This window comes from Petromyzon marinus, chromosome 62, assembly GCF_048934315.1.
Source record: "Petromyzon marinus isolate PM22_M1 ecotype Great Lakes invasive population chromosome 62, UKy_Petmar_22M1.pri1.0, whole genome shotgun sequence".
Classification (NCBI taxonomy): domain Eukaryota; kingdom Metazoa; phylum Chordata; class Hyperoartia; order Petromyzontiformes; family Petromyzontidae; genus Petromyzon; species Petromyzon marinus.
Window position 1 is genome coordinate 139,578 of NC_133728.1, and position 17,534 is coordinate 157,111.

At 49.2% G+C, this 17,534-nt stretch overlaps 1 protein-coding gene across 2 annotated transcripts; it reads right to left on the bottom strand.

The window, feature by feature from the left end:
• Positions 1-820: 820 nt before the first annotated feature.
• LOC116955887 (tyrosine-protein kinase SRK3-like) lies at positions 821-16,326 on the bottom strand. 2 transcript variants are annotated; one of them, XM_032977218.2, is made up of 8 exons: positions 15,647-16,326; positions 8,056-8,177; positions 7,203-7,366; positions 5,957-6,125; positions 4,926-5,078; positions 4,573-4,754; positions 2,668-2,821; positions 821-2,305 (listed from the first exon to the last, which is right to left on the bottom strand). In XM_032977218.2, the coding sequence occupies exons 1-8, from the start codon at positions 16,189-16,191 to the stop codon at positions 2,109-2,111; spliced, it is 1,686 nt and encodes a 561-aa protein (XP_032833109.1). In that variant the 5' UTR covers positions 16,192-16,326; the 3' UTR covers positions 821-2,108. The 2 variants fall into 2 exon arrangements, with proteins under 2 accessions (XP_032833109.1, XP_075909727.1); XM_076053612.1 differs by lacking the exon at positions 15,647-16,326 and adding an exon at positions 8,486-9,033.
• Between the last annotated feature and the right edge of the window lie 1,208 nt (positions 16,327-17,534).

Here is a 17,534-nt window from a genome sequence, read left to right on the forward strand (position 1 = left end):
TATGAATTTTGCACTATCCAATGTTCCTTTACTCACCAATAAATCATTCGTGATAAATGACCTCATTACGGAACGTAAGCTAGAGTGCGTGTTTTAACAGAAACCTGGTTAAATAATGACGCCCCCCACCGCGTGCTAATGGAAGCTTCTCCCGCGTGCTATAGTTTCTCACATTCTGTTAGGCAAGGTGAAATGACAACGACTGCGTACTCGGAGCCTCTTTATTTTAGACACAACACTAGGCACGGGCTTCGTTCTTGACCTTGAAGCTCCTCGTCCCTTCCCTGGAATGTCCTCGCTCCTCGTGCTCTTTTTTGTTTATCCTTCTCGAGGCCCCCTTTCTCGAACTTTCCCTCACTGTTTTTGTCGCAGCCAATCCCTCTCCTCCAACGGTTCCCAACCGTCACCCCCGGGTTCCACTCTCCCGCTTTTTGCCGTTTGCATCTTTCCTCCAATCTTTTCAAACACTGCCTCCCGACCAATCATTGTGGAGGCATACAGTGAGGGAAAAAAGTATTTGATCCCCTGCTGATTTTGTACGTTTGCCCACTGACAAAGAAATGATCAGTCTATAATTTTAATGGTGGGTTAATTTGAAAAGAAAAAAATCCACAAAAACGCATGTCAAAAATGTTATTAATTGATTAGCATTTTAATGAGAGAAATAAGTATTTGACCACTCTGGAAAACATGACTTAGTACTTGGTGGCAAAACCATTGGTGGCAATCACAGAGGTCAGACGTTTCTTGTAGTTGGCAACCGGGTTTGCACACATCTCAGGAGGAATTTTGTCCCACTCCTCTTTGCAGATCTTCTCCAAGTCATTAAGGTTTCGAGGCTGACGTTTGGCAACTCGAACCGTCAGCTCCCTCCACAGATTTTTTTATGGGATTAAGGTCTGGAGACTGGCTAGGCCACTCCAGAACCTTAATGTGCTTCTTCTTGAGCCACTCCTTTGTTGCCTTGGCCGTGTGTTTTGGGTCATTGTCATGCTGGAATACCCATCCACGACCCATTTTCAATGCCCTGGCTGAGGGAAGGAGGTTCTCATCCAAGATTTGGCGGCTTATGGCCCCGTCCATCGTCCCTTTGATGCGGTGAAGTTGTCCTGTCCCCTTAAGCAGAAAAACACCCCCAAAGCATAATGTTTCCACCTCCATGTTTGACGGTGGGGATGGTGTTCTTGGGGTCATAGGCAGCATTCCTCCTCCTCCAAACACGGCGAGTTGAGTTGACAATTCCAAGCATAAGAGTTTGCATATTAGAGTGTTAAGGTTTTGTTTAGAAATTTAAATTCCTTAACACAAGACGTGTCTGCGTGGTGCCTTCCTAAGTTCATGCATAATAAGCTTAATAATAAGAACTGTATCCTGCAGTGAGATTTGAATTTGGAGACCTGATATAAACACACTAATACATAATCAGTAAATGTTAAAGCGAGAATAATTGTATTATACCGATTGATTATACAACCCTAGACAACGAAGCCGAGCTTAATCTAGCATACTTACATCACACCTGCATAACTTCATACAATTAATTGTCTTATCCCGATTGATAATACTTCCCTCGACAACGAGGTTGAGCCTAATTATCATAACTGATCTCATTAGCATAATCGCATACATTCGCATAAATCAATATGGTTATCTCGAATTAGCATAATTTATGCGCATAATTATATCACTTAACATATTTTAGGATATTCTTAGTTTTTTTGGTAAAGTCACGTTGAAGAGAAACAACAAAATAATACAATATAAGAATATAAGAATATGAATTACTGTAGTCACGAAAGCTTTAAATCAAAATTTATATTTTAGGATAGTTACGCATTATTCCAAATTTCATTTAAATTTTATTATTTTCATTAAATTTTCATATCCGGCATATACAACACCTCACAACCACGAAAAGTAAAAATTCCTGAAATGTTTGGAAATCCTCACTATAAAATTCCCTTTTCACACTCGTGCAGAGAATATTAAACCGATCGGAAATCTGAATTACCCACAGTGGCAGTTCAGATTTGTATTTGTCTCAACCGTGAATGATTGTCTTTTAATGCGGCACGGCGCCCAAACCACAAATCGGCCGTGCGGCATCCCTACAGCCCCTCTAGTCTCTCATCCTCCAGACACATGGTGAGCAACTCCCTTTTGAGCTTGCAGAACGGCGGTCGCTTCCGATGCTCGAAGTTCCAGCAGCGCTGCATGATGTGGTACACCACATTGGGGCACGCGTCGGGCCTCTTCAGCCTTCCGCCACATTTGATAAGATCCTGTACTTGCTGCTTATCCATGTCTGCACACACACCACACAACAACTGTTGGTATAATAGAACAATAATAACAATAATAATAGTATAGTAATCACGTCAACAACGCACGTTATCCGCTCGACAAATTCATCAATAATTACAAAATGTTACTAAATAAACTGATTTGTATAAAAAGTAAAGATTATGAAATGTTCTCGATTTGAAGCTTGCGTGGCTGCAAGGATCCATACTCTTTGGTTCTATTCGGTAAAGTCATGTTATTTTATTTTTTACCTACGTGACTTTACCGAATAGAACCAAAGAGTATTATGAAATGTTGCTGGCACGATGCATTGTGGGGAAAGTTTGGTCTCGTGAGGACAACCATGCTGGGCCCCCAGGTCACCTGCATACGGACGCTTGCCATCGGTGAACAGTTCATAGAGAAGCACTCCGAACGACCACACGTCCGACTTGCGCGTGAACTTCAACTGAATCAAGACCTCGGGAGCCATCCACTGGAACGGGACAACATGGCCTGTTGCGTCATAGTACTCCTCCTGCGGAGAGACGAGCGGAACACGGCGATACATCAACGGCAGCTTTAGCCAAACCAACTCGTACAAAACTAATAATGATTGTAACAGGGCACATTAATTCAGTTGTCATGTGAACACTTCCTGCTGCTTTGTGGGCTGTGTCGGATGGAAATATATTTAGATAAAAAATATATTTTCAGCCCTTTATCAATCAGCTGCCGGTCGGAGGCCTCTTAATGGCCAAATTTCTCATAGGAATATGTTTACCCATACTTCACCAAGCAGGTCAGTTCAAGTTGGTCAAGTGAAGACCCAGGACCAGTTCACATATCACTTACTGCCGATATATTGATTGAAAATGCACGTGGCTAAGACAAACAAGATGAGGTCCAAAATACTAATAATGGAGCAACATTATGTTGAAACATTCAATGGCCTCTGAGTCTTCAGTGTTCAGCTGTGGAAGACGTCCAGAGAGTCCAGCACAGGAAGAGCAAACCACCCTGTGTGTGTGTGTGCAACAGCATCTCCCACGGTCTACATCACTGCATCTGCACAGTTGGGCCATTCTCCAATGCCCTAGAAACGTGTAGCTACAGCTCAAGAGTAGTACTTTAATGACAGAGAGTGGTCTCTTGCCTGGCTCTGGTACACCAATCACTTTGGATCTGAGCAATATTTTGCGTTTCGTGCTCTCCTGTATGACGTGAGACTTGAAGATGGAGAGTCCGTGGCTGTTACTTCCCAGATGTTGTGGGGGTTCAGGTAATAATACATCGTCAAATCCAGGGGATTTCCCTACCTTCATTGAAATAATTTCCTGGTATATTTATTCTATTGAGAACGACTGGAAGCTTTCATTCGGATAGATCTGTGGAGATGTCTTCTCGTAACGCCAAGTTTGTTTACAATCGATGCCTCGAAAGTTCTGACTTTGCTCTGCCTGGGCCACTTTGGACAGGTATACCATACCAACACTCCCGTTTTAGGAGACCTCTTGACATGAGTCTGGGTTAGGGCTTTGTGTTTAGCCGAGCTTCCTAACGACCAAGTGTCTATGCTCTGTTGCTTAGAGGTCGTCCACCTACTGACGTCGCGTCTCCCCAATGGGATCTTCAGGCTGGCCTTCACGCCATCAAGGGGTGCTATAGGTGGCTACTTGTGGATGATTGGATTGTCCATACCTCCTACGTATCTCTGCATATTCTTCATTCAGACAAGGTAGCTATATTGATTTTATTTTGGCAAACCACATGGAAGAGGGTTACAGTCTGTATGTCTGTTGAACTTCTTTCGCACCGTAAGTAACCAACCGTTTTAATTGGTGGTGTGGAGAAAGGACAACAAACTAAACACAAAGAAAGAAGTGAGTTTTGAGTGTCCATCTCCTGCGATGTGTGGCGTACACACTCATACATTGGTCAATGAGCTTAGTGTACACTGTTCTGGGCTGCCTTTTATAGTTTTAGCATTTTAGCTGAGACATTTCAGGCAATGGCCCTTCTGTGAACTAGCCCCATAGCCAAGATTCCACCTATCATAGAAACGTATATATATTACTATTCTAGTAAGGCCACTGTTATTGACGAGTGTCTGCAGTTGTGTGTCTGTGCACCACTGCCAATGGAGCAGCAGCACCAAATAACCTGTAGAGCTCTAATGGCACTTGGGACTAATGGTCATTGGTCACTCTTGGAAAATCAGCCCATTTTCTCTAACATCGTGCCGTTGTTAGAAAAACAGCGAATGCACGTGTTAATGAGGGGGAGTACCTTTAGTTTGTGGGACAGTCCAAAGTCGGCCACCTTGCAGATGTTGTGTTGTCCCATCAGGATGTTTCGGCCCGCCAGGTCGCAATGGATGCACCTCTTCTTACTCAGGTAGGCCATGCCACTTGCTATCCCGAACGCCATGTACAGCCGCTCGACCTCGCTCAATTCGTGTCCAAAGCGACCTGCAAATCACAAATCGAGAGCCAGCCGAGACTGTCAGGGCGAAATTCCACTTCATCCCACTTCCACTTCTCCCTTTCTTTGCCAGTAATCGAACATTTTAAATGGAAATGTGAGAGAGGCGTTCTGGAATCTGCCTGATGATGGTGGCTAATGAGGCTTTAGCGGTGTACCCAGGTAGTGCAGCATATTTCCGTATGGCACCAGCTCCGTGACGATCCAGTAGGGCCACTTCTCCTTACACACGGCGTAAATCTGAAGGACGTTCTCATGCTTGAAGGAGATCATGGTCTTCACCTCCTTCATAAACGTGTCGAAGCTGGAATCTGTAATAAAACATTTCAGAATCTCTATTTATCCTGGAGGAATCTGATGAGCTATGAAGCTCTTTTTCACAGATGTCTAGTAAGGGCGGGTTAGTGAGTTACATCAACAAACAATAAAACAACGCTATAAGAGCAACATTAATAAAAAGTAAGCAAATCGCAAAAAAGTGTATATAAAGTTTAGAAGTACAAATTGCACAAGTACATATATATTCCTGCCGATTTGTCAACACCAAATGCAAGCTTGGCAAGGCAGCAAAACAACAACAGTCCCAGACCACACCATTCCAACACACAGTCCCTCGATTACATTGATGAGCATAAACCATCACGCAAACTCTGGTCATCCTCACAACGGCTTTTGGCTAACCATTACAAACGTTCACTGCATCGCACAATTCCAGATGCACTTCTGCAGCCGCGTAGAACACTCTTCCTTCTGATATTAAGAATATATTGGAGTTATACACTTACAAATCTCGATTTAAAAAGCATTTCTTTAGAATTGCTTTTCCTGTTAAGTTTGTCCTTTCCCCGCACCTCTGATCAACACAGTTGGCTACGTACGGTACGAAAGAAGTTCAACATAAGTACATACACTGTCTTTACTGCACAAAGCTGCACTGCGGATGGTTGGTATGCCCCGAACCCACACCATATGTTGGCTATTTTCAAGAGACTAATGCACGTATATAACGGCTTTTAAATGTTTCATTATCTGTTGGCTGTACTATGTTGACTGGACTTGACAAAGCCGATCAGTGGTGTTAAGGGCCTCCCCACTCGCTGCTGGCTGGCAGTTGGGGTCGTTTTGGCCATACCACGCCGGTCAGCGTGGGTTTGAATGGACGCGCGTGGCTACGCGCACAGCCACTCACTCGTGCGCACGATCTTGATCGCAACGTCCGTGGTGTCGTTCCATCGGCCCTCGTACACCTCGCCGAAGTTGCCCCTGCCGAGTAGATTCCCCATCTTGATGGAGGATCGAGGAACGTGCCACGTGTTCATGAGCTCCACACTGAGGTCCGAGATGGGCGGCGCCGACTCCTGGAACGCAAGCAGGAGGGTCACGCGTTGCCGTTCACACGCAACGCACGTCCAGCCCGATCACCGAGCATGGGGCGAGAAGCAGAAGCGACGACCACAAATCCACCCCGCACTGTTGGCTGGAGCACACGCCGCCCACGCCACCCACGCCAGGGATTCTTGGCTTTCAACAGAATTCTAGCAAGTTGCCCGATGATATTAGATGCAATTACCAGCGAAACTTCGTACTCAAAAATCGTAAATGTTGTGGATTCACTCTTCAACACACCGGTGGGCTAAAGTAGTGAACTATTTTGTCTTTTGTCAACGTGTCACTGTTTTACTGATTGGCCGTGTCGGGTGGTGGAAGGTTACGACACATTTATAAATAACGCGATCTAACCCAAAAACGTTTATTATGAATAATATTGGTCGCGAAAGCCTACGTGTTAAATTCTTGGCTTGCCACCCAGGGCACCTACTGGTGGCAGTGCCCATCATCCAACAACGGTGCCACCTCCAACATCCCCCCCACCGCCACAGGGTGCCCCCCCCCCTCCATCGTGCGTGGCACCCTCCGGCCCCCTTCCCTAGCGCTCCCCAGTGCACCCCATCCCCTACCCTCCCACTGTTAACATCCCACTAAGTAGTATTAACAATGAATACTAGTTAGCGGGACATTAACAGTGATCATCCTCATCCACGTTTGTGTTTGTGATCATTAGTTCCACTGCTGGATAAAGGTCTCCCATGCTGTTTTTACCATACTTCACCATCCTGCTCAGTCATCGGATAGCGAAGAGGGAGTCTCAAGACTGGTTCGGATATCTCTTGCCGCTAACGTTAGCCGTAGGAGGGAATTGAACTCGGGTTTGCTTGGTTCAACGCACACACTACACACCGTTGTGTGTGTGTACGTGTGTGTACGTGTGTGTACGTGTGTGTACACTGCGTAATGACGTCGGTGGGGGATACTTGACCGTGGCCGATCGCCACAGGTGGGTGAAGGTGGGCAGCATATCTGCGGGAGCGTAGAGCTACAGTACAACAGCGCGCACACAGTTACACACGAGCCGGGCGAGCACAGTCACAGGTCACCTTCTCGCAAGGCTCGGTCAGTTGACCAATCTGCTGGTTGTAATGCGCGGAGTGATGCTCCACCAGACTCTCAACGGAGGGGAAGGTTGCATCTTTGGTGAAGCCGAATTCTCCATCGTCAAAACAGTTGATTTTGACGTGCATTACCTCGTCCTCCTTGAGCACTGCGGAGGGGAGCGAGAGAGTGGGGTTAGCGCAGGCCAGTGAGACGGGAGAAATGCCATCTCACACCCCTGGTACAGTGCCCTAAGTTAATTTAACACGTCGGCTTTCGCAACCAATATGATCCATAATAAAGGTTTGTTTTTGAGTTAGGTTTGTCAAACCTTACTCATTCGCTGTGTTGGGTGGTAGCAGGTTTAACGACGCATTCATATTTACGCAACCTAACCCAATAAACATGTATTATGCCTTAAGTTAGTTTGGGATTAAGTGTACAAAAATTATCATCACAACTCGCTGACTCTGCATCTTCCCAATCCACGCGGCCTCCACCAGCTGTGGCACTTGGCTGCCGTGCCCACACGTGGGTGCACAGCAGCCACCGCAACTCCTGGCCCGCAGGGGCCCAAGGGGTGCCAGGCCACGTGCAGGGGGCGGGCAGGCGGGAGGGAGCGAGCCAGCCCCTCGCACGGGCTGCTTGCAGCGACGGCGCCATCCGTCTACGGCGTCGTGCACGGCAGATCGGGCGGCCACGATCGGAAGGCGCTCGCAGCTCGTGCGACACCGAGGCAGTGACGCCCGGCCCACACCGACCAAGGCAGCACGGCACCGGGCTGCGGATGACTGCGCGGGAGGGGGGGGGCTCGTTGCCTTGGAGCGGCGAGCCGCCTGGCTCCCCTGTACGGCTCACCGGAGAGCACGTAGGTGTTGGGCAGCGTGCGGGCATTGCGGATAAGGAAGCGCCCTTCCTCTTTGGGCTTCTTCATCAACAGCTGCACCGACTCCTCTCTCTGCATCTGCCCAAAGAACCACCTGCACGGGAGGGAGATAGAGAGAGCGGCGCGTAGCGCGACACGGCGTTAAAGAGGCCGAGCGGTGATAGCGGTGCAATGATTCTCCTAATTACTACACAGGGCATAGGCGGAGTTTGACTTTATAATTGGTGGGGGGGGCAAGGGGGCTTAATAACAAGATCATTTTTTAACTACAAGCGATCGTCATCCGGTGATCGAAACGTCGTAGTTTTTTGTTTATTTTAGTTTTACTAACTTGAACCTATCTCCGTGACTTTACCGAAAGACCCAAAGAATATAAACGCTAAGATACTTTTAGTATCTTACTCAGATTGTAAATGTTGAGGCTTGGCTCTCCAACACACCGGTGTGCTGTACTAATTGGCATGTTCTGTTTACGTGACAACCCCTACTAGTTGGCTGTGTCGGGTGGTGGTGGGTTTTAACGACACATTTATATATTTACGCGATCTAACCCCAAAACAAACCCCTCTATTATGGACACTTGTAGTAGGTAGGTCTATCTTCCGAACGCACAGCTTGTTCACTAGCTACAGTTACAGTGCACGAGTGTACTTGAAATAACAATTTTAGTTTACGTTCATTAAGGCCTATTTATATCGTGATTTTAGAAGGGGAGTGGCTGTTCTCAGGTTGGAATTCCCCACGCTTTGTTTAGCTCAACGAGTTCACTTGGTTGGTGTGAGCTGCGGGGGCGAGGGACTTTCCATGCAGCCTGTACAAGCATTCAACAAAGTTAAATACACATGATTATTAAATTACAAATGTCAGATTCCCCCCCCCCCCCCACCATGACAAATTATAATCCAAAGGTGATTTCGAGACACCAAAAGGCGCGGCTGTGACCACGAGATGGGGCCCTTTCAGTCGTGCCCGGTGATCGATGCGTAGCCCCGTGGGAGGACCACCGACCCAGAGAGAGGGAGTCACACAAACTGTGGCCACGTGACTGTTGTCTCTGTTCGCAGCTTCCACGCACTCCTGCGTGTCGATGATACTCATGATTCACGTGGAGAGCCGCTTTTGATCAGTCTCTGACCAACGGGGTTCCCAGACGGCAGCAGACAGCTTGAGACAGCATGGAAGCTGTGCCGTCAGGGCTCAACGTTCCGAGACACCTTCCCAAATAAGGATGGCTGTCAAAGCCATTATGGTAAAACCAACTTTTAGAATCAAGAAATGAAAGCAAATAGGGTTATCGGGTTCATTATTATTTCCCTGAATGTTTTCATTAAGAAAAAAAAACGTGGCCGATATAAGCAATGTCGTTAATATAAGAATGTGTTTTTTTGTTGTACAATTTAAATTGATTCCGAGTTAACCGCCTCTCACCCGCACTCCGCCTCCAACCGCCTTGACCCTCAAAGCAATTCATTCCAAAAACGCGCCGTTGACTTGAACAGCGTTCCCTGATAGAGGGCACAATACCCGGGCCCGAGACACCAACAAAAACACACCGGTAATAAAGGTGTTGTACCCTCAATCAACTACCCTGCCTTGTGGGAGTCAGGTTGGAGGGCAGGGTTTTTTGCAGTTCAGGAAACTTACATTACGTAGCAAAGACGAGAGTCCCAACGGACTTGCACAATGAATAGAGGCCAGATATGCCCGGTCTCGTGAGATCTCAGAAGCTGAGCAGGGCTAAGTCTGGTGCTTGTGATGGGAGACTGCCATCCCAAGAACCAGAGAGAGAGGAGGTCGCCGTGCTAAACAACTGGTGGTGATGGTGTTGTGGATCTTCACCCGGGACTCAGAAGTCTCCGTCGACTGCGAGTTCCCTGACCTCCAAGGGCAGGGACCTCGAGGGCCTGGGCGCCGTGCAGAATAAAACCCGGTGGGGACCTCAGGGCTCGGAGCCTGGAGCGCGGTGGCCACACCGAGTCGGGCGCCGTCGGTGGATCTCAGTGGAGGAGCATGCTGCCGGATCAACTTAGTGGAGTGTGTGGGCAGATCAACTTAGTCGAGTGTGTGGGCAGATCAACTTAGTGGAGCGTGTTGCTGGATCAACTTAGTGGAGTGTGTTGCTGGATCAACTTAGTGGAGCATGCTGCCGGATCAACTTAGTGGAGCGTATGGCCAGATTCAACTTAGTGGAGCATGCGGCTGGATCCACTTAGTGGAGTGTGTGGCCGGATCAACTTAGTGGAGCGTGTTGCTGGATCAACTTAGTAGAGTGTGTTGCTGGATCAACTTAGTGGAGTGTGTGGGCAGATCAACTTAGTGGAGCGTGTGGCCGCCTCCACTTAGTGAAGTGTGTGGCTGAATCAACTTAGTGGAGCGTGTTGCTGGATCAACTTAGTGGAGCGTGTTGCTGGATCAACTTAGTGGAGTGTGTTGCTGGATCAACTTAGTGGAGTGTGTGGGCAGATCAACTTAGTGGAGCGTGTGGCCGCCTCCACTTAGTGAAGCGTGTGGCTGAATCAACTTAGTGGAGCGTGTTACTGGATCAACTTAGTGGAGCGTGTTGCTGGATCAACTTAGTGGAGTGTGTTGCTGGATCAACTTAGTGGAGTGTGTGGCTGGATCAACTTGGTGGAGCGTGTTGCTGGATCAACTTAGTGAAGCGTGTTGCTGGATCAACTTAGTGGAGTGTGTTGCTGGATCAACTTAGTGGAGTGTGTGGCTGGATCAACTTAGTGGAGCGTGTTGCTGGATCAACTTAGTGAAGCGTGTTGCTGGATCAACTTAGTGGAGTGTGTTGCTGGATCAACTTAGTGGAGTGTGTGGCTGGATCAACTTGGTGAAGCGTGTTGCTGGATCAACTTAGTGAAGCGTGTTGCTGGATCAACTTAGTGGAGCGTGTTGCTGGATCAACTTAGTGGAGTGTGTGGGCAGATCAACTTAGTGGAGCGTGTGGCCGCCTCCACTTAGTGGAGCGTGTGGCTGAATCAACTTAGTGGAGCGTGTTGCTGGATTAACTTAGTGGAGCGTGTTGCTGGATCAACTTAGTGGAGTGTGTTGCTGGATCAACTTAGTGGAGTGTGTGGCTGGATCAACTTGGTGAAGCGTGTTGCTGGATCAACTTAGTGAAGCGTGTTGCTGGATCAACTTAGTGGAGCGTGTTGCTGGATCAACTTAGTGGAGCGTATTGCTGGATCAACTTGGTGGAGCGTGTTGCTGGATCAACTTAGTGGAGCGTGTTGCTGGATCAACTTAGTGGAGCGTGTTGCTGGATCAACTTGGTGGAGCGTGTTGCTGGATCAACTTAGTGGAGTGTGTTGCTGGATCAACTTAGTGGACTGTGTGGGCAGATCAACTTAGTGGAGCATATTGCTGGATCAACTTAGTGGAGCGTGTTGCTGGATCAACTTAGTGGACTGTGTGGGCAGATCAACTTTGTGGAGCCTGTTGCTGGATCAATTTAGTGGAGTGTGTGGCCAGGTCAACTTAGTGGAGTGTGTTGCTGGATCAACTTAGTGGAGTGTGTGGCTGGATCAACTTAGTGGAGCGTGTTGCTGGATAAACTTGGTGGAGCGTGTTGCTGGATCAACTTAGTGGAGCGTGTTGCTGGATCAACTTAGTGGAGCGTGTTGCTGGATCAACTTGGTGGAGCGTGTTGCTGGATCAACTTAGTGGAGCGTGTTGCTGGATCAACTTAGTGGAGCGGGTTGCTGGATCAACTTAGTGGAGCGTGTTGCTGGATCAACTTGGTGGAGCGTGTTGCTGGATCAACTTAGTGGACTGTGTGGGCAGATCAACTTAGTGGAGCGTGTTGCTGGATCAACTTAGTGGAGCGTGTTGCAGGATCAACTTAGTGGACTGTGTGGGCAGATCAACTTCGTGGAGCGTGTTGCTGGATCAATTTAGTGGAGTGTGTGGCCAGGTCAACTTAGTGGAGTGTGTTGCTGGATCAACTTAGTGGAGTGTGTGGCTGGATCAACTTAGTGGAGCGTGTTGCTGGATCAACTTGGTGGAGCGTGTTGCTGGATCAACTTAGTGGAGTGTGTTGCTGGATCAATTTAGTGGACTGTGTGGGCAGATCAACTTAGTGGAGCGTATTGCTGGATCAACTTAGTGGAGCGTGTTGCTGGATCAACTTAGTGGACTGTGTGGGCAGATCAACTTTGTGGAGCGTGTTGCTGGATCAATTTAGTGGAGTGTGTGGCCAGGTCAACTTAGTGGAGTGTGTGGCTGGATCAACTTAGTGAAGCGTGTTGCTGGATCAACTTAGTGGAGCGTGTTGCTGGATCAACTTAGTGGAGCGTGTTGCTGGGTCAACTTGGTGGAGCGTGTTGTTGGATCAACTTAGTGGAGCGTGTTGCTGGATCAACTTAGTGGAGCGGGTTGCTGGATCAACTTAGTGGAGCGTGTTGCTGGATCAACTTGATGGAGTGTGTTGCTGGATCAACTTAGTGGACTGTGTGGGCAGATCAACTTAGTGGAGCGTGTTGCTGGATCAACTTAGTGGAGCGTGTTGCTGGATCAACTTGGTGGAGCGTGTTGCTGGATCAATTTAGTGGAGTGTGTGGCCAGGTCAACTTAGTGGAGTGTGTTGCTGGATCAACTTAGTGGAGTGTGTTGCTGGATCAACTTAGTGGAGCGTGTTGCTGGATCAACTTGGTGGAGCGTGTTGCTGGATCAACTTAGTGGAGCGTGTTGCTGGATCAACTTAGTGGAGCGTGTTGCTGGATCAACTTGGTGGAGCGTGTTGCTGGATCAACTTAGTGGAGTGTGTTGCTGGATCAACTTAGTGGACTGTGTGGGCAGATCAACTTAGTGGAGCGTATTGCTGGATCAACTTAGTGGAGCGTGTTGCTGGATCAACTTAGTGGACTGTGTGGGCAGATCAACTTTGTGGAGCCTGTTGCTGGATCAATTTAGTGGCGTGTGTGGCCAGGTCAACTTAGTGGAGTGTGTTGCTGGATCAACTTAGTGGAGTGTGTGGCTGGATCAACTTAGTGGAGCGTGTTGCTGGATCAACTTGGTGGAGCATGTTGCTGGATCAACTTAGTGGAGCGTGTTGCTGGATCAACTTAGTGGAGCGTGTTGCTGGATCAACTTGGTGGAGCGTGTTGCTGGATCAACTTAGTGGAGCGTGTTGCTGGATCAACTTAGTGGAGCGGGTTGCTGGATCAACTTAGTGGAGCGTGTTGCTGGATCAACTTGGTGGAGCGTGTTGCTGGATCAACTTAGTGGACTGTGTGGGCAGATCAACTTAGTGGAGCGTGTTGCTGGATCAACTTAGTGGAGCGTGTTGCAGGATCAACTTAGTGGACTGTGTGGGCAGATCAACTTTGTGGAGCGTGTTGCTGGATCAATTTAGTGGAGTGTGTGGCCAGGTCAACTTAGTGGAGTGTGTTGCTGGATCAACTTAGTGGAGTGTGTGGCTGGATCAACTTAGTGGAGCGTGTTGCTGGATCAACTTGGTGGAGCGTGTTGCTGGATCAACTTAGTGGAGTGTGTTGCTGGATCAATTTAGTGGACTGTGTGGGCAGATCAACTTAGTGGAGCGTATTGCTGGATCAACTTAGTGGAGCGTGTTGCTGGATCAACTTAGTGGACTGTGTGGGCAGATCAACTTTGTGGAGCGTGTTGCTGGATCAATTTAGTGGAGTGTGTGGCCAGGTCAACTTAGTGGAGTGTGTGGCTGGATCAACTTAGTGAAGCGTGTTGCTGGATCAACTTAGTGGAGCGTGTTGCTGGATCAACTTAGTGGAGCGTGTTGCTGGGTCAACTTGGTGGAGCGTGTTGTTGGATCAACTTAGTGGAGCGTGTTGCTGGATCAACTTAGTGGAGCGGGTTGCTGGATCAACTTAGTGGAGCGTGTTGCTGGATCAATTTGATGGAGTGTGTTGCTGGATCAACTTAGTGGACTGTGTGGGCAGATCAACTTAGTGGAGCGTGTTGCTGGATCAACTTAGTGGAGCGTGTTGCTGGATCAACTTGGTGGAGCGTGTTGCTGGATCAATTTAGTGGAGTGTGTGGCCAGGTCAACTTAGTGGAGTGTGTTGCTGGATCAACTTAGTGGAGTGTGTGGCTGGATCAACTTAGTGAAGCGTGTTGCTGGATCAACTTAGTGGAGCGTGTTGCTGGATCAACTTGGTGGAGCGTGTTGCTGGATCAACTTAGTGGAGCGTGTTGCTGGATCAACTTGGTGGAGCGTGTTGCTGGATCAACTTAGTGGACTGCGTGGGCAGATCAACTTTGTGGAGCGTGTTGCTGGATCAACTTAGTGAAGCGTGTTGCTGGATCAACTTAGTGGAGCGTGTTGCTGGATCAACTAGTGGAGCGTGTTGCTGGATCAACTTGGTGGAGCGTGTTGCTGGATCAACTTAGTGGAGCGTGTTGCTGGATCAACTTAGTGGACTGTGTGGGCAGATCAACTTTGTAGAGCGTGTTGCTGGATCAATTTAGTGGAGTGTCTGGCTGGATCAACATAGTGGAGCGTGTTGCTGGATCAACTTAGTGGACTGTGTGGGCAGATCAACTTTGTAGAGCGTGTTGCTGGATCAATTTAGTGGAGTGTCTGGCTGGATCAACATAGTGGAGCGTGTTGCTGGATCAACTTAGTGGAGTGTGTGGGCAGATCAACTTAGTGGAGCGTGTGGCTGTATCAACTTAACTTAGTGGAGTATGTTGCTGGATCCACTTAGTGGAGTGTCTGGCCGGATCAACTTAGTGGAGCGTGTTGCTGGATTGTGAAATCTATGAGTGGATAGTGGAGTGTGCGATTGAATCAAGTTCTGGATATATGGTGGAGGAAACCCATTTGAAGCCTTGACCACGAGTAGAAGGTTATGAAACTCAGTGCAAGTGTGAACTGGGAGCCAGTGCAGAGGCACGAGCCACAGGTGTGCGGTAAGATCCCGAAAGAGTGCGAGTGAGCGTCTTGGCAGGCACATTTTGAGTGGAGTGCAACGAACTTGTGCTGCGGAGAAACTGCTCCCATCACGGGAACGTGGAACGTTCAACTACCGGCTTCTTGCCACTAGACATGGAGATGGTCGCATGTTTATGGTCGCATGTTTATGCTCGTGTGGGCTCCAGGAGAAGGAGTTAAGATTTACAGGGCGCGTAAACGCCTCGACATCTCAGAGCACCTGCCATCACATCTCAACCATTACCCTTACTGTAGTCTATACAAGGAGATGCCCAGGAGCAGCTGTCCCTGTGCGGCACAAGGGATATGGTATCACTGGCCGGCCAATGAGCATTCATCTGGCAGGAGGAGGTCGATGTAGCGATTTTATTGTCCCCGTAAAGTGACCGTGACATTCAGGTGGCAAATGTGGATGGAGACGCTGCTACGCGTTGGCCTCTACTTTGCAGATCGCCATCCCGGGATCCCATCTCGGGATCTCGATCTCGGGATCGCCAATAATAATACTGCGCAAACCTCAGCATTAATGAGGGCGACTGCTGGGCTGGAACTGCGAATAGGATGCAATGCGCCACCGTAAAGCGACGTTAATCGTGGACAGAGATTCCGTGCGGCACAACAGCGGCTCGTGTGGGCACACAACTCACGGCATGGCCTTCAGGCTGAGCGCAGGAGCGATGTAGTTGGCCGGGATGAAGCCCTGCTGCTCCGTGTCGCCCTCTGGCTGAACCAGCCACCAGTCCACGTTGGTCTCTTCGATGACGTGAAAGCGCTGCCCCTTCTTGAAGCTCAGGTCGACCTGGGCCCTCGCGTCATAGTCGTGAACAGCAACGAAAATCTTCTTGCCGTCACCACTGTCACGATCATCGTCTTCATCGTCTTCATCATCTTCATCATCTTCATCATCGCTATCTTCACTGCTAGATGAAAAACCATTATTTCCGTGTGAGATTGGACCAGGCTTAGGCAAGTTCACGGAACGATGTGGAGGTGTGATGACTTCAGAGTCGTTATCCGGTTTAAGATTGCCTCTGGGATTGTTTCGACCATCAGGCTGAGTCGAAATGACGGCATCGGAATATCTCGATGGAGACTTGTTTTGCATGTCCGTGAGTGGTGGACTGTCGAGTGTAGCATTATGGAAGCAGCACAGATAACCCCGCAGTCTGTGACAGCAGCCAGGGCACGACATCGTTTGACGGTGTGCGGTGCGCAGGTGATGGTGGCTTTTGTTGTCCAAGCGATATCAGCCGGCGACGTTGTAACTCGCCACCCCCATTGTAAATGCACCAAACTCGCCAAGGTGGTGACATTTATACAGCGCGCTTCTTCCGCGTGTGACGGGGCGGGCAGGAATGTGCTCGCGGGTACGCGGAGGTATTACGACGCGGTGGCTGGAGCGAAGGCACGCGCCGGTGTTGCGATGTCAGTGCTGGGTGGGTGGGGGGCGGGGTTCACGTTCCTGAGTGATCGTGTCCCGTCCGCGGGCGAGCACACGCGGACGGCGGCGCAGCGGTCAGCGCTAAGCTGCGCTGCGAACCTGGCCACCCAAGTTCGATTCCCGCTCACGGCCAACACCGGAGACGATTATCTGAGCCGGTCCTGGGTCTCCCTTAGGTCGCCTCAGCCTCAAATGAGTACCTGGTGCCGTGTGTAGTAAACATCGCCACTGGGGAGACAAAGGCGGTCGGGCGTGGTGCTGGCCACCCACCCCCCTCGTGTGCCGCGCCGGCCTTCATAGGTGGGGCTCGCTAACAGCACTTGCCCCTTCAGTCTACTGAGGCTACACGGGGGATCTGTATGTGGTGCCCGATCAGAGGAACGGTCCTGCAGTGATTCAGCGCCTTCATGAAGACTCACGGCGACCCGAGTTCGAGTCCCGCTCTTGGGCCATCGGTGACGAATATCTGAACTGGTCCAGGGCCTCCCCTAGGTCGATTCAGCCTTAAATTAGTACCTCGTGTAGTATGTAAACGTCAGCACTTAGAGAGACAATGGTGGTCGGGATGGTGTTGGCCACCCCATCCATCCCCTCGTGCGCTACGTTGGTCTTCGCAGGTACTTGCTACTTGCTGACAGCGCTTGTTCTAACAGCCCGTGAGAGGCTATACGGGGCATCTTTGTCTTTTGTCGCTCACAGCCATGCAGACGTGCGGTAGATACACGCGTGCAAGTTAATGTCACGCGTGCAAGTTAATGCCACGTGTGCATGTTAATGTCACGCGTGCATGTTAATGCCACGTGTACTGTGCAAGCATTTTGGTTCATTTGGTCAAATTTATGCATAGACATCATAACAAATATAACGAGATTAAGCGATAATAATTTACAGCACTTGTTCAATGCACTGCTGGACGAAGGCCTCCATATGCAGGGTGCGTGATGGGTATTGTTTGACCATACTTCACCATGTTGGTCGGCGCAGGTTGGTTAAGGGAGGGGACGGGGCGGGGTTGATTCAGATATCGCTCGCCACTGATGTGAGCCGTGGCGCAGGAATGTTGCTCTAAGTCCGGTATTGCATGGACGAGCATG